The sequence below is a fragment of the Petaurus breviceps genome, unplaced genomic scaffold (genome assembly GCF_028583685.1).
Source record: "Petaurus breviceps papuanus isolate PSGF00001 unplaced genomic scaffold, PetGlider_PUasm1.0 90919, whole genome shotgun sequence".
Taxonomy (NCBI): Eukaryota; Metazoa; Chordata; class Mammalia; order Diprotodontia; family Petauridae; genus Petaurus; species Petaurus breviceps.
This window is the reverse complement of record NW_027187378.1, coordinates 33,958,744-33,975,029: the sequence shown is the minus strand read 5'-3', so window position 1 is coordinate 33,975,029 and position 16,286 is coordinate 33,958,744. Positions and strand designations below refer to the sequence as shown.

Genomic DNA, 16,286 nt, shown 5'->3' with positions numbered 1-16,286 from the left:
GGCTAGGTGGCATAGTGGATAGAGTGGCAAACCTAGAATCAGGAAGACTTATTTCCTGAGTTCAAATCTGGCCTCAGATACTTACTAGGTGTGTGACCCTGGGCAAGTCACTTAACTATATTTACCTTACTTTACTCATCTGTAAAATGAACTGGAGAAGGAAATGGCAAACTACTCCAGTGTCTTTGCTAAGTAGACCCCAAATGAGGTCATGAAGAATGAGACATGACTGAACAACAACAATTATGGTGTTGGAAATATCCTTTATCATCATCTTACCATTTCCCAAATTGGCTAATGTCTGTTATCTCGTCTTACCACTAAAGAGTAAAAAACAAAAGAAAGGTCATAAATTGTAGCAGGAGGGGTTTCAATTAGATTTTAAGAAGGGTTTCCTTCCTTTTGGAACAAACATATCAAATGTATAATCAAATGTATTAATGAAAAGAGAGTATAGCATCAACTTTATTAGAGTTTTTTTTTTAATTCTTTTTCTGGGATCAATGGATTAGATAGATGGCACAAATGTATTAGCTCGATGACTCATTCTTTCCAAGATGATGATTTTTATAATAATTTAAGATAAGTTTACAAATAATGCACCTCCTGTAGTCTGTCTCTGCATTCCCGCCATCTTCTTGTCAGATTTACCTTGCTCCTTTTGGGTAAATTCAAGTGAGATTGTGAACTGAATGAATCTTTCCAACCTTGATTGATAAATTGATTTTATTCATATTTGTTGCATTTCATTTTATATCATGAAGTGTTTTTTTTTCCTTATATTGTCAGCAAGTACATTTTTCTTTTTATGAGATGGAATAATTTTGTAAAAGCCTAAAACTATTCTACAAAAAGGATAACCCAAAAAGCTTAAAACTGAATGAATACTTTTGGGAAATCCTGTATTTAATATAAGGAAAACCCATACTGGAAGCATGATGGAAGAAGCAATTTTAGCTGACTAGATCGAGTAGTTATTACTTTCTTTTTCCTTTTTTTAAATACTCAGTCTCTCTGTCTCATTCAGGCTACAAAGCACTCATGGGCTCAGTCCTACTACCGATTGGCATAGGGGCTTTGAATTGCTCTGTTTCTGACCTAGGTTTCTTCGCCACACACCCCTCCTCACTCCATCTGTCTGCCCTGCCCCAGGGCTGACCTTATCAGTGCTAGAGTCAGTGGGTACACCCAGTTAGCTCTGTCCACTTCGGCTCAGAACTTGGAGCTCTTGATTTCTGTCAGTATCAGGCTCCCTGGTAGTAGAAATCAGAGATGTGAGCCTTCACACCCAGCTAGTTACTACTTTTTGAGAAAGATGAAGGAGAAAAGAAAGAAACAGAAATTGCTGCTTTTACCTGTTTTTACCTATGAGGAGGGGCTGTTTTGTCCTGAATTTCCGGGAAGAATGCTCCACAGTTCCCCTTGATAATAATATATTTTATCATCTTTTGGAGATCTTATATATCTTCTTTTATAATGTCTTCCCTCCCAATACAGTTGAGGCCCTTTCTTACTGTTACTGGGCAGAAAGAACACATACTAATCAGGCATAACTTCTGTAAGTAATCTACCAAAGGAAAGATTTTGTAAGGGGAGTTATAAGAACACAGCATCAAGTATAATGCATTATAGCTTAGAGGATTTTGTCACTTTCTTTTATTTCTCTAGAAAGGGAAAAGCAGATCCTTCAGTCTTATTCCTAGAAAATAGAATCAAACCAAGATGACCTTCATCTTGGGGTCTTACCTTCCATTTATTTTGTTTTTTTTTTTTAAAGCAATTGGGGTTAAGTAACTTGCTCAAGGTTACACAGCCAGTTATTTCTGGGTGTGGTGCTGAGTATCTGAGCCCGGATTTGATCCAGGTCATCCCGACACTGGAGCTGGTGCTCTTACTCGCTGAGCCACCTGGCCGCCCCTTACCTTCCATTTCTACAGAAAAGAAATGATCCCTTAGATGTTTATCTTAATGATTGATACAAGACTACAGTGAGAAATGCTAATTACCGAGAGATGGATGGGGAAGGGGAAAAGAGCCAGCTGCCTTGTAGCCAAAAATGGAAGAAGGATATGTCAGTTATTCGTGGGAGTCACCCTGCAGACGTCCTCAGGACTTCCTTTAGCAGTCTTCCAGGTGTGCTAATGATTACATCAACCTTTATCTCATTTCCTTTCAGTCTGACCTCCCAACCCACTTCTGCAATCTGGATTATTTGAAACTCCCACACCTGACTCAGGCTTCACTAAATGCCAGATACACTGAGTGCACTCTTGATAATAATTTATGGTATGAAAGCACAGAATCATTAATTGTCCTGCTGAAAAAAAAAATCAAATTATAATTAAGGAAAAATTAAATGTTCAGTTTTTAAAAAGTATACTTCTCAAAACAAGTATTCATCTGCTCTGTCATTTCCTGGCCTTAATTTATTTTTGTCTTCTATCCAAAACATATTAGCTTTAATTATTAACTATGATGATCATCAGTGCAACTCAGTGCAGAATGTAATATTTCTTCCTGAACAACTCTGCCATGTAGGAGGATTCACCCTTTTTACTTGTTTTTCCATAAAAATGTTGCCAAAGCACATTTTTCTTCTAGGAGGAAGAAAATTCCTTTTGGAGTATTAGCCATGTTTTCTACTCCAATATTCAAGCATTAGACACTTGTATAGGGTGACAGCAAGAGCTCTAGTCTTATAATGAGAAGACCTGAGACAGAATCCTGGTTCTGACATTTCCTGGCCATAGGACCTTAAGAAAGACGGATCCTAAGTTTCCCCATCTGCAAAATGGGGATAGCAACATCTATACTGCCTGTCCTTGGGATTGTTGTGAGGGAAAGTACTTTGTGAACTTAAGAGTTTTGTAGATTTGCTATTATTTGAATTTCTACACTGAATTTGGCCTCCATAAATAGCCTTCTTTAATAGAACTTTCTAACCACTCTTCCAGGGACAAGAACTGAGCAAATGAATCACTTGTACTATATGGTAACTTTACTGTATGCATGTGTATGGAGAAGTGAGCTCATTAGCACTCAAAAGAGCAAGACTGCCTTGTAGAGAGAAAGTTGCTCTCATAAATAGTTTAAGATAGAATTTTCCTTTACACTCTATTCTCAGAGGGAAGTAAAAGGGAGTGGGGATGAGATGGGGGGAGTCTCAACTAATTCTATTTGATATTATTAAAGCAGAGTTTGCAGGAGCCTTGTCCTTGAGCATTATACCGCAGTATTGTAGGCAATGATCAAGCAAACATTTATTAAACTCTTACTGTGTGCCCAGATGATTCTAGTGATACTTATAGCAATCAAAATCCCATATGTTCTCTTGAAAAATAGGTTCAAGATGGGTCTATTGTTGTGTTTTATTCTAGCAGGGCTGTAGGGTTTGTTTTTAAAATTATTATTATTCATCACACACCAAATAGCTGTGTACAAGGCACTGTTCTAAGGTCATAAATATATGTGTGTGTGTTTATCCCTGTTCTCAATGTACTTATATGCTGTTGCATAATTTTTCACGACCTTCATTCAGTATTCTGTCTTGGCTTTAAAGTAGCACAGAAGGTCAGAAACTTATAAATTGACCATGCCCTTCCTCCCTTTTGTGTTCATACTCTTCATGTCATTTTATTAGTCTTCAGTTGGGTCCGACTCTTTGTGACCCCATTTGGGTTTTCTTTTTTTTTTTTTAATGAGCAATTGGGAGTAAGTAACTTGCTCAAGGTTACATGGCCAGGTGTTTCAGGGTGTGCTAAGTGTCTGAGCCTGAATTCGATCCCCAGGTCATCCCAACACTTGGGCCGGTGCTCTTACTCGCTGTGCTACCCCCTCGCCCCCCATTTGGGTTTTCTTGGCAAAGATACTAGAGGGGTTTCCCAGTTCCTTCTCCAGCTCATTTTACAGATGAGGAAACTGAGGCATATAGTGTCAAATGACTTGCCCAGGGTCACACAACTAGTCAGTGTCTGAAGCTGGATTTGACTCAAGACTTAAGACCTGGCATTCTATCCATTGTGTCACCTAGCTGCCCTTCTTTATGTCATTTAACAAGTATTTATTGGGCACCTCTTCTTTGCCTAGTGCTATGCTAAGTCCTAGCAGAGAGGAGGAGGATGTGCAGAGGAAATATAAGTCCAGATCACTGTCCTAAAGGATAGGAAAGACAAACCCACCTGACTAGTCAATCACTTGGTCAATAAGTGTTTTTAAGTGCCTCCTCTGTTCCAGGCACTGTGCTACTAACATGGGTTAAGACACTCAGCAACTACCGAGGTCATATTAGGGAGCTCTGGAGTCAGTAGACCTGTATTCAAATCCTGCCTTTAATGCTTAAAACCTGTGTGACCTTGAAATATTAGGTGTAAAGAGTGAAACATCCCTATCTACTAGGAGCTTACAGGGTAGACAGCAAGTGCATATGTAAAAATGCATACCATCAACAAAAAATCAAGAAGTATAACTATATGCAAAGCAGTTAAATACAAGGTAGCCTAGAAGAGATGGCCTTAGAAACTGAGAGGAATCAGGGGAGAAATCAAGAAAAATCAGGAAAAAAAAAAGTAAGCAGAAAATAGTGCTCGAGTTATATCATAAAAGAAAAGAGAAGATTCTGGAATAAGTAAGGAGGATGTGAATTGAAGGCCTGTAGGATATTCAGGAAAATATAATCAAGCACCAAATCCTGTTGTCAAGACTCTGAATGCTACAGTATTTCACAGGAGAGTGGTCATAGTAGACAGCGAGGGGAAGAATTTGAGTCAAGAACTGGATGGGTTAGAACCAAGGGTGGGTGTTGGGGATTAGTAAGAAATAAAAGTAGGGCTGCTCGTCTGGATCCATTTGTAGAAAAGCCTGGAAAATCAAGTCAGGTTTTTGATGCAGTGAGAAACAGTCATCTTTGCAGGGGACTTTATTAATAATCCTTTGATATGGGTTAAGTTACTCTGCAGCTATCAATATCATATTAGGATCTGGGGGAACTGGATCTGGGGTCAGGGGAGCTGGGTTCATATCCCACCATTGAGATTTACAATCTATGTGACCTTTAACTAATCACTTTAAATGCCCCAGGCCTCATTTTCCTCATATGTAAAAATGAGGGGATTGAACTAGCTAGCCTCTGAGATCCCTTCCAATCCCAGATCTGTGCTTAAAATGATCCTCAAGATGGCCCCAGATGCTTTTTTATTCTGTCTTTATCCCCTGCTGCACTATCCACTTACCTCCTAAGGCATTCATTCAGTCATGAATGTTGTTATTAATAATGCTATTGGCTATCTATTACCTTTTAATAACCACTATTAACATGTAGAGAATACCATGTCAATGTTATTGTCATGATGGTGGCATGGTTCCTGCCCCCATAGTTTACAGTTTAGCAATAACTATACAGTAATTGGAGGCAACTAGGTAGGTCAGTGGAATCAGGAAGCCTCAGCCTACTAGCTGTAGGACCCTGGGCAAGTCACTTAACCCTGTTTGCCTCAGTTTCCTCATCTCTAAAACAAACTGGAGAAGGAAATGGCAAACCACTCCAGTATAATCCCAGAAGGGATCACGAAGAGTTAAACATGATCCAATAATAGCAGCAACATGCAATAACTGTGTAATTTAACTCAGCGCAGCAAACACTGTTTGCAGAAAAGTGCTAGGCCCTATGCAAAATGCATAATGCAAAACAGAATATGCTCAGAGTCTCAGAGAGCTAACAGAATGTTTTTTCCCAAGATCCAAGGAAGGCAAACCAATCCTTCCACTCCCAGCATTTAAATGTTCCTTTTCTTTAGAGTCTTTCAGTGTGCCTGCCTTTTGGTGGTCTCCAAGTTAAGCAAAATCATTTTTTAACACAAAAGTGTCAAACTCAAATAGGAACTGATCCCTGGGGCTGCATATTGATTTTAAAAAGCCATAAATTAACATTATCTATGTTATGTTGTATATTTATTTTGTTAAACATTTCCCAATTACATTTTAATCTGGTTTGGAACTGTGAGTTTGACGCCTCTGGTTTAGCAGATATCTCATTGTGGTTATGTGTTGAGCAAAGTAACCTTGGAGACAAGGTTGCTGTCTCATGAGATAGAACTGGACCTATGGCTTCTTTGGAGGAAAGGACCTTTACAGAGATGCTCCTTGACTTCATCTTAGAGTTCCCTAGAACATTGAGAGAATGTCTTGGCCCAGTCACACAATGAATGTGTGTCAGAGGCCAGACTGAGCCCAAGTGATCTTAACTCTCTGTTTCAAACACCTCACTCTTCAGATCATTAACCTGTACAGTTCGAAAGGACTTTCCGCTAATTTCCAATTCCCTTATTTTATATATAGGAAAACTGAGAGCTAGAGAGCTAAGCTAAATTAGGATTAAAAAATACAATGTCCCTGAACTTAGAAAGGAAGATGACAGGTGTCCAAGTGGCTATAATACAAAAGAGATCAAAAGTATATAGGAGAAGTACTAATAAAGTATTATTAGAGAACTCTGAGGAGTTAGAGATAATTTCTGATTCGGTGAAGATCAGGAAACGCTTCATGGAAATGGTTGCGTTGAATGCAGGATGAATGTGTATAGGTGAAATTGAATGTAGTATGATTATATTTTGCCATCAACCTACCTTGAGTATCTACCAATTATAACTTTTTAAAGGGATTCCCACCTATTTTCTTTCTCCCAAACACTGCTTTGCCCTAGGTCCCTCCTCTTCCCCCCCCCCCCCCCGAAATAAACCTCATAGAAAATGATGAGTTTTCATCTTGTTTTGGTAACACTTTGTTCTCTATTTTCTTTTCCTAAGAACTGATTGTGTTAGTCCTCTCTCTCCTTTCTCTTTTCTCTCTTTATCTCTCTGTGTCTCTGTTTCTGTGTTCCTGTGTCTGTCTGTCTGTCTCCCCCTCTCCCTGTCTCTCTTCCCACCCTACTTTGTGTGTCTCTTTCTTCTCTCTTTCCTCCTCTCCCCTCTCCTTCCTCTCTCCCTCTCCCCCACCCCACTCCTCCTACATCCTTGTTTTTGTTTATAACATCTGTAGGTTCTGCTAACCTGCTGATTCACCGTGTGCCACATCATGTTTTAAATAAGGAAGATATGAGACTGACTTCCAGGGGAACTATTCTGTATACTACCCACTCTCCGACTGTCAATGTGGTGCCATTTTTCATCGTGCTTTTTTTTTTATTAGAGATTTTAAAAAGGTCTGCATGGTCTGTTAAAGGTGCTAGTGATCCCGGGTCTCTGCTGGTGAATTCTTCCCTCCTCCTCTAGACTCATCTCTTTCTTCTCTTCTTTCTGCCTGGACCTTTTTCTTCCCTCTTCCTTTATTATCTCTTAATCTCTATAAATTGAAGGTCTTCTTTGAAGACCTTCCTGAAGATCTTTGCCAACCTTTCTCTCCTCTGCTTCTTCTCCCATCCTACCCCTTTTCATTTTCCTCTGCCTTCCATCCTATAGCCTACACTTTCCAGTACCCATAAGCTTTAAACGGATTCCTACAATCTCTAACTGCCAAGGTAATTTAACCTTAGAGATGGAAGAAACTGTGGAACATGGATTCTTAGCCATTTTTGTTTCATGCCTTTGGAGCCTTTGTCTTCCCCGAATGTTTTTAAATGCATAAAATAATATACACACAATTCTAAAGCAATGTTATTATTAAATTTTTTTTAAGTTCACATACTCTAGGTCAAGAACCCCTACTCTAGAGATCATCTAGTCAAACCACTTCAGTGTGGAAAGTATCCCTCTACAGTATTTCCACAAATTGGATATACATCCTCCACATAAATAAAAATGAGAGAGTTGTATCCCCAAAGAGAGCAGAAAAAGTTATTGATCTATGACTGATCTTACAGCAAAGTCGCCCTTACCCACTCCTTGGTGTTCTCTGTGCCTGACAAGTCAACCTCCAAGAACAACTTGTAGGCCTTCTCTACATGGCACAGAAGACCAGGGGAAGAGCCACCTGGGAACACCAGGCCTCATGGAGCCCTCTTGGTTTGCCATAAAATGTTGCTCACTTCCCTTCTGCTCTTTCTCCTGTTAAAAGTCTATAACCACAGTGTATTTGGCCTTTTCATCATTTCTTGTATTTAGCTTTTCTCCAGATATCCAGCCTCTTTGGGGGCAAAACCCTCATCACCCCCCCTGAACTCCTGTAATTACTTGCTGTTGCGTCTCCATGCCTCACATCTCTCCAGTCTGTTGTCCACTCAGCTGCCAAAGTCCCTTTTCTAAATTGTAGATCTGACATTCCACCTATGGCTCAATGATGGCCAGTGGCTAACTGTTACCTCCAGAATCAAATATAAAACCCTCTAACATTTAAAGTGCTTCATAACCTGACTGCTTTCCTACATTTCCACTATTGGAAAGTATGCCACATATTTCGCTATTTGACAGTACCTGCCTTCTTGCTCTCCCTCACATACATCTACATCTCTCTACTCTGGACATTTTCCTTAACTCTCCCCCCGCATGTTTGATAATACTCTCTTTCCTTGTATCTGCTTCCAGGCTTCCCTGACCTCCTTCATCTCAAACCCCACTTCCTAGAAGAGGACTTTCTGGGACCCTCCCCACACTTATTAGTACCTCCTTTATGAGATCACCTAACATTTTCATGTATTTCTGTTTCTGTCTCTCCCCACCCTGCTTTGTGCTTCTTGCTTTTCTCTCTTTACTCCTCTATTATATGTGTGTGTATACCCATGTTATACCCTTGTTTATCCATAATTGTTCTACATTTCCTCTCCTAAGAGGTTGAGAAGATTGTTTCTATCTACAGGACAGAACTAGCTACTTTGGGAAATTGCAGAGGGAGAGATTTCAGTTTGATAAAAGGGAAAATCTTGAAAAGTATTGGCGCTCTCCAGGAGTGGAATGGCCTCTCTCTGGAGCTAATGATTTCCCTATCACTGGAGACAGAGGTTGGATGACCACTGGACAGGAATGTTGTAGAAGGCATTCCTGTTTAGATATGGGTTGGAGTCTTTGACCTCAGGAGTTCTTTTGTAATAATGATAATAGTAGTAATAAATAATTTCTATGTAGCAAGTACTGTATGCCAGATACTGTGCTGAACGCTTTTCAATTATTATCTCATTTGACCTTACAACAAACCCTGGGAGGTAGGCACTATTACTATCTACATTTTGCAGATGAGGAAACTGAGGCAAACAAAATTGTGATTTGTCCAAGGTCACACAGCTAGTATTTGAGTGTGGATTTGAACTCAGGTCTTTCTGACTCCCAGCCTAGCACTCTGCCCACTGCACTACCTAGCTACCTTCCTTCCCCCAGTTCTTAAGATTCTGTGATTCTTTGTAAAAGTAGCACCCAAGACTATTTGTCCCTGCATTTTAAGAGTACAACACTGATATTTAGGAAGTCTGGGGTTCAAATATGTGGACTTTGCCACTTGCTAAACATGTTACTTTTGTCAAGTCCTTTTTGCTTCTTTTTATCCTTATTTTCCTTATCTGTCAAAAGAGAGGGAGTGGACGGAATGAACTTCCTTCTATACCTAGCATTCTATGATTTTAAGTAAAATTATGTGCAAATATGCAAAGAATCTGTGCTTTGTCAGCCTGAGGAACTCCTAGTATAGAAACTCCATCCACCTATATAGTCCCATCTAGAACTTTTTATTTTTTTGGAGGGCAATTGGGGTTAAGTGATTTGCCCAGGGTCACACGGCTAGTTTTTGTGTTAAGTGTCTGAGGCTAGATTTGAACTCAGGTCCTTCTGACTCCAGGGCCTGAGCTCTATTCACTGCACCACCTAGCCAACCCCTCCCCCCCCCAACCTCCATCTAGCACTTTTTAGATGAGACCTGTTGAATTTCTTGAGACACAGAGAAATTAAGTGATTTGCTCAGGATCACACAACTAGTAAGTATGACAGGCAGGATTTGAATCCAAAACTTCTTGATCCACCATACTAGCCACCTCTAAGTAAAAATAAATTGTATGTTTTATTGAGGGATTCACTGAAGTGCATACATATAACAAGTCCTGGTGTTTCTTGTGTTTGCTTTTTTAAATTATTAATTTTTTTGTGAAGCCATATTGTGATTTCTTAATAAATCCAGTAATGAATCCCTTTTCTTCTCCTGTCCCCTTGTCAGTAGTAGTAGTAGTCACAGAAAGCAGTATAACCCTAAAAGCACATAGGTGTTGACATAAAGAAATAAAATGGAAATATGATAAAATGGGATCATGGCTTTTGTGGGTTTAGAATTAGCTGCTGACCCTCTGGCCTCAGGCAAGCTAATTAACTGCTCATCTTATTCATCTGTAAAGTGAGGTTCTTGAGGAAGCTGAGGGGGCCAGGTAGCAGCCAAGGCTGATGAAAAGATTACAAGGTGGATCACACCCTGACTTGTGAAGGAAAAACTGCCTGCTTAGAGAAAGGTGGCTTGGTGCCCACTTGGGGAAAGAGGCCTGCCAAGCATGGCCCAGAGGAGGAGGAGGAGAGGAGGAAGTAATAGTATATTGGATTGTGAACTGAAGTCATTTTTCAATGACCAATTTGAGCAAAAGAGAATCCATCAGGTACAGTTTGAGTCCCTTGTGTTTTCCTTTATTGGATTCTTTTTTTTTTCTCTGAACACTGAAATGCTGAATCTTCTTTCTGCAGGATGAACAGCTAAAATCACATGAAAGCAAGCTCAAGCAGATTTCCACAGAGCTGGCTGAGCACCGCTCTTACCCACCTGACAAGAAAGTCAAGGCTAAAGAGATTGATGAATACAAGCTGAAAGACCACTACCTGGAGTTTGAGGTACAGGGGGTCATGCCCCTGCCCAAGAGGCCAGATGTCCACCTCTCTGTCTGTCTCTCCTTCCTCTTCCCTCTTTTCTTCTCTCTTTCTTCTTTTCCTATCTATTTCTCCCTTTTCTTCTCTCTCCTCCTTCCTCTACATCCCTCTCTCTTTCTCCATGGAGATTAGAGGTTTAGGGAACTATATGCTCATTGTCTGTGTTATATGTTCATAAGCATAATGTGTGTACACACACACGTGTGCACAAAATGCATATGATGAAACCTGCAGCTTCAAGAAAGAAGAAAGTAGGTAGCCTTGATGGAAGTCACAGATACCCATGCTTGACTCTAGTTTCCCCAGCAAGTAATTGGTCAGCTCCCTATAGCTCAATTCTTGACATCCTAGAGTATTTATTACTGGATTCGAGGTACAGACCAGTTATGATAAAGCATCCCCTACCTGAAGACTACCTACAAACTACTTGCCTGATTGATGGGAGGGTGAGAGGTGAGGTAGAGGGCTCTCACATCTCTTTCCTTGGAAGATCAATCATGGAAGATGTCAGAGGTGAATACAAGATTTCTGTGGTTCAGAACCGCAAAATTCCAGTGTTGGAAGGTCTCTGGAGTCACCTATGGAGAGAAACAATTGTGGTACATAGGAAAGAACAGTAACTTTAGAATCAGAATGCCTGGCTATAAATCCTACCTCTCTTGTTCACTGCACATATTATCTTGGTCAAACTTCCCTGAATGCATTTCCTCATTCTTTAGAAGGTGAAGATCAGACTAGATGACCTCTAAAGTCCCTTCAAGCTCAAAAAACAAAAACCTGCTTGGACATCATGGCCCCCACTATCTGGTTCTTGTGGCGTTGATTTTCAGAACCCAAATGCCAGGAGTTTAATTGGCAAGTTGAGGGTGCAATTGGTCCAGACACATAATTTAATCATCATGGGGGAATCTAGGTGAGGAAACTTCCTCTACCAATACAGATTAGCAAATATTTTCCAACCTATATTCTTAAGGAGGCTGTCACTTACCCAGGGTCACATAACGAACATGTGTTAGAATTGGAACTTAAATCCAGGTTCAGACTGCAAGGTGAACTTTTTATCTTCTATGTACACTGCTACTCAATAAGCTTTACATTTATTCCTCTTAAATGTCATCTTGTTATATTTAGCCCTTTATTCTTAACCAATGATGTCAAATTCATCTAGAAATGAGGGCCACTAAACTGTATGTATCTCTGGGGGCCACATCTTGACTTAGAAAACCACATATTAATAATGTCTGTGCTTTATTGGGTTTTAAATTTTGTTTTTCTTCAATGTCACATTTTAATATGGTTCAAGCCACACTCAGGAGTGGTGTGGCCCTTGTTTTTGACACCTCTGTTCTAGACTGTCAAAACTTTCTGCATCCCGACTTCCTCATCCGATGTGTTTGCTTTCCCTTCCATCTTTATGTCAGCTGCAGATTGGGTAATCATGTCATCTCTATTTTTATCTGAGTCATTGATAACACTGTAGAAATGGCATAAGCCCAAGCACCAGTCCCTGGGATGGTGTCCTGGAGACCTCCTGCTTTGCTGACATTGAGCATTGAACACAGTAATCTGAGTCCAGCCATTCAACCACTGTTGAGTTTGTCTTCCCTTCCGTATTCCACAGGAATAGCATGAAATTTTTTATCAAATGATGTACAAAAATGTAGATGAACTCTTAACTATGACATTCTCCTAATCTATTAGTTTAGTAATAACTCTGTCCAAAGAAGGTTACTTTGGCATTTTCCCGCCATTCCTCACCCTACCTCCCAGCTGCACCCCTTTTGGATTTCTTTGACTTCACATCAGGGCCTTATGAGTTTTCCTGTCCCTTTCTCTATTTATCATATTCATCATGTTTTATAGCATAGTATTATTCCATTCCTTTCATATACCACAACGTACTTAGCCATTCCCAATCCATGGTCATCTACTTGGTTTCCACTTGTTGGTTTATATAAAAAATGCTACTATAAATATTTTGATCTATATGAAATGTTTTTAAGCATTAAGTTGGTTAGGGAATATACCCAGTAGTAAAATCTATAGGTTAAAGGCTATGGATACTTTTATTCCTCTATTGCTTTCTAGAATGATCACACAAATTCATAGCTCCTCCAGCCATGCATTAGTGCAAGAGTGGGGAACCTGGAGCCTCAAGGCTACTTGTGGCCCTCTAGGTCCTCAAATGCAGCCCTTTGACTGAATCCAGATTTCACAGAAAAAATCCCCTTAATAGAGGGATTTATTCTGTAAAATTTGGACTATGTCAAAAGACCACACCCAAGGATCTAGAAGGCAATATTTGACTTGAGGCCTCAGATTTCCCACCCCTGTGTAATGTAATTATTTTTCCCTGACTCGTCCAACATTGGTTTTCCTGATTTTCATGTTTTCCAATTTGCTAGATGTGAAGCAGAACCTTGAATTGTTTGATTTGCATTCCTTTTATCATTAGTGACTTGAACTATTCTATCCTACAGTTTATAGTTTGCAATTCTTTTTGGATCTGTTGCATGTTTACTTTACCACGTCACTATTGGAGAATAACTTTTGATCCCATACTCTTATAGTCAACCTACCCTTGCTTCCATCTTCTATAACCTACCTCCTTTGGCTGTTCTGATTTACTTACTCTATTTCCACATTCCCCAACATTAATGAAGGTTTGATTATATCATATACAGAGTAGTAAATAGATTACAACACTCTGGAGCCTATGCATACACACACATATAAATGTGTGTGTACATATTCACATGTAGAATCTATATGAATGTTTGTGGGTGTGTATGTATACAAATGTAGAATCAAATGGGACCTGTGGTTGAAAGCCCCTTTGCAGGTGTGAAAAACTATGAAATATATCCACATTTATACACACATATCATTTTTCTCCACATTGATGTTGTGATAGATGCCATTACCATTACCAGTGTGGTCAGTCCATTACCTCATTGATAATTTCTCTAGATGCTCTCCAAACCTTGAGGCTTTCCTTTCCATTTTGAAAAATCATTTACTGGTTATACAGGACAGAAGGACTGATGCAGTTAAACCTTAGGATAGCTTTGTTTGTCAATAAGCACATCCATTCTGTCTGCAGATAATTTTATACAAGAAAGATCTTCCAGGCAGCAAAAAGAAGGTCTGTCCTTACTCTCCAGATATCTGAGGAAGACAGCCCTTGTCCTGACATGGTAACCTTGATCATTCATCCATGCATTCTTTTGGGGAAGTCTGGAATTTGTGAAAGAATGAAAAACTCCCTGTTCTGTAGTTGTCTTGCTTGCCCTCAGGGAAGAGGAGTTCTCTAAAAGCAATCACAGTTCTTCACACTTCCAAAGGGGATTTCAGCCACACACCCCATTTGATTTCACACATGTTAATTAACTTTTACAACACTTCCCAGCACTCAAGACATTCACCTTAAGCTTTTGATTCAGAGGGGTCAGAGCTTTTCCCCAGGTTGCCAAAAAATGACTGTGAGACAGCCCAAAGAACAGTTGTTAGCACTGATTCTCAGGAATAAAAGGAAGCAATATTTTAGCTTTCAGAAATGGACTTGGCTTAAGTCTTTGTCACTTTTCCAAAGCCTTCTTAAATTTTTCATCTCTTGAGTCTTTAGAATTTTTTTCTGTTATATTTGAATATCCTCTGTTCATTGCAATCAAACTCTTCAAGGTTGTAATAGATCTGTGGTGCTAATATAATTACAAACTAAACTACATTGGGATCATAAGGACATCTTAGAGCCAAAAAGACCAAGGAATCCAACTCCCTGATTTGTGAAGGAAGAAATTAAGACCCAGGCAATGGAACTGCTCTGCTCAAGGCTACAAAGTCAGTGGTGGCAGAGTCAACATCCCAACTCTGATTCCAAACAGAGTACCTTCTCTGCTCTCTTATACTCTCTTACCTCATATTCTGCAAAGGTTTTGCAAGGGTTTGCTACACTTTTCCCAAGAAATATGTTTCCAGAAAGCTTAATGGGACATGAATTTCTGTAATGTGAATTTTACCACTAACTTTTGATGAGATTGCATAGAGGAAGCAATATGGTATAATAGAAAAAGCATTGAACTTGAGGTTCAAAGATTTAAGGTCAAGTCCAAATTCTCCCTAGTGATAAAACCCTAGGCCAACCACAGCTAGGTTCCTATTTGTGTGAACAATGAATACCCTGAAGTGACAGCATTGCCCTGGAACCACTTACCCTATTTTACATAATTATACCTTCCAGTTGTGCCAGTTGCACCATTTAAGGGGATTTGTTATTATTTGCACTAATTGGAACCTGGATGCATTCAGCCAGTTAGTGGCTCAGCTTTCTCCTTTGTAGAACTGAAACATCCTTCTGGCCTCTTGCAGTTAGCTACTGGTTTTATTCTTCAGCAAGACCAGATCTGATGAAAGAGCTCCAAGGCAGATCATATTGAAACCAGTGAAAGAAAACAGAATGAGGGTATATTGATAATTTCCCATTATGGCCCTATTCCATTTTTGTTAGGAAGTTTTTCCTTGTCTCAAACTAAAATGAGATCAAATGAGATAATATATAAAGTCTTACACATACTTTGTGCAGTATGCAAAATGTTAAATTATCATCGTCATTATTATTAAACCTGCCTTTCTACACCTTTCCCTATAGTACCGTATTGTTCTGCCCATTGGAGCCAAGCAAAATGATGCTTATCCCTTCTCCACCATAGGTACTTAACAATAACTATTTCACTGGCTGCCAGGGAGATGAGATGAATGAATGCATAAAAAGCTTTTTGGAAATGTGAAGTACAACATGCTATATAAATGTGACTGTTTCTCTAATAGATAATTTCACTGAAGTTCTCCTCCGGTGCCACTTGAGTTGCTAGGCTGAGTCCCCTCCACCTGACTCGCCCATTAGCTATTTTAATTTGAGCTAGGGGGACCCTTTAAGAAAAATGAAGTGCTGTGTTTTACAAGCATCCTTTCCTAAGCAGCCCTGTGGTAAGTAGGCTGCCATGCTCCTGACAGAGAAATATTAAAGTGGACAGTTTCCTTACCAGAATCGAACATTTTAGAATACTGTTTTTTTGTGTTAAAGATATCCAAAGAAACAGGTTTATTGTAAAAGAAGGTGCTTATTTTTGTTTCTAGGGTAGTGTATCAGCAATGCCATATTCACAATGCCTATAGAGATTACAAATATGCTGATATAATTATCCATTACAAAATACGTCATGTTTGCCATATGAGGAAATAAACTAGAAAATTTATTAAGATACCAAAAGACTGAGTCCCAAAACCAGAAAGTGAAAGCCATCAGAGTAGTTATGATATTGGCACAGGTAGATAAAGTAGAAAGCACCCACATTTTCAAGCCTTTAAAACAGAACAGGCTACCTCAGGCAAAGGTCCTCCTCTCCCCACGCACAGCAACCATCCAGCGTCCTGGAAGCACGCTCCCAGCAGCTCCGGCCCCTGGCAGTC

At 39.6% G+C, this 16,286-nt stretch overlaps 1 protein-coding gene across 9 annotated transcripts in view; it reads left to right on the top strand.

The window, feature by feature from the left end:
* Positions 1-16,286, top strand: part of PSD3 (pleckstrin and Sec7 domain containing 3) — an 804,858-nt gene that overhangs the window by 723,256 nt on the left and 65,316 nt on the right. For all 9 annotated transcript variants that reach the window (XM_069075744.1, XM_069075743.1, XM_069075746.1 and 6 more), the window contains one exon: positions 10,638-10,781. In XM_069075744.1, coding sequence (XP_068931845.1) covers positions 10,638-10,781 — 144 coding nt within the window. The remainder of the gene's footprint in view (positions 1-10,637; positions 10,782-16,286) is intronic.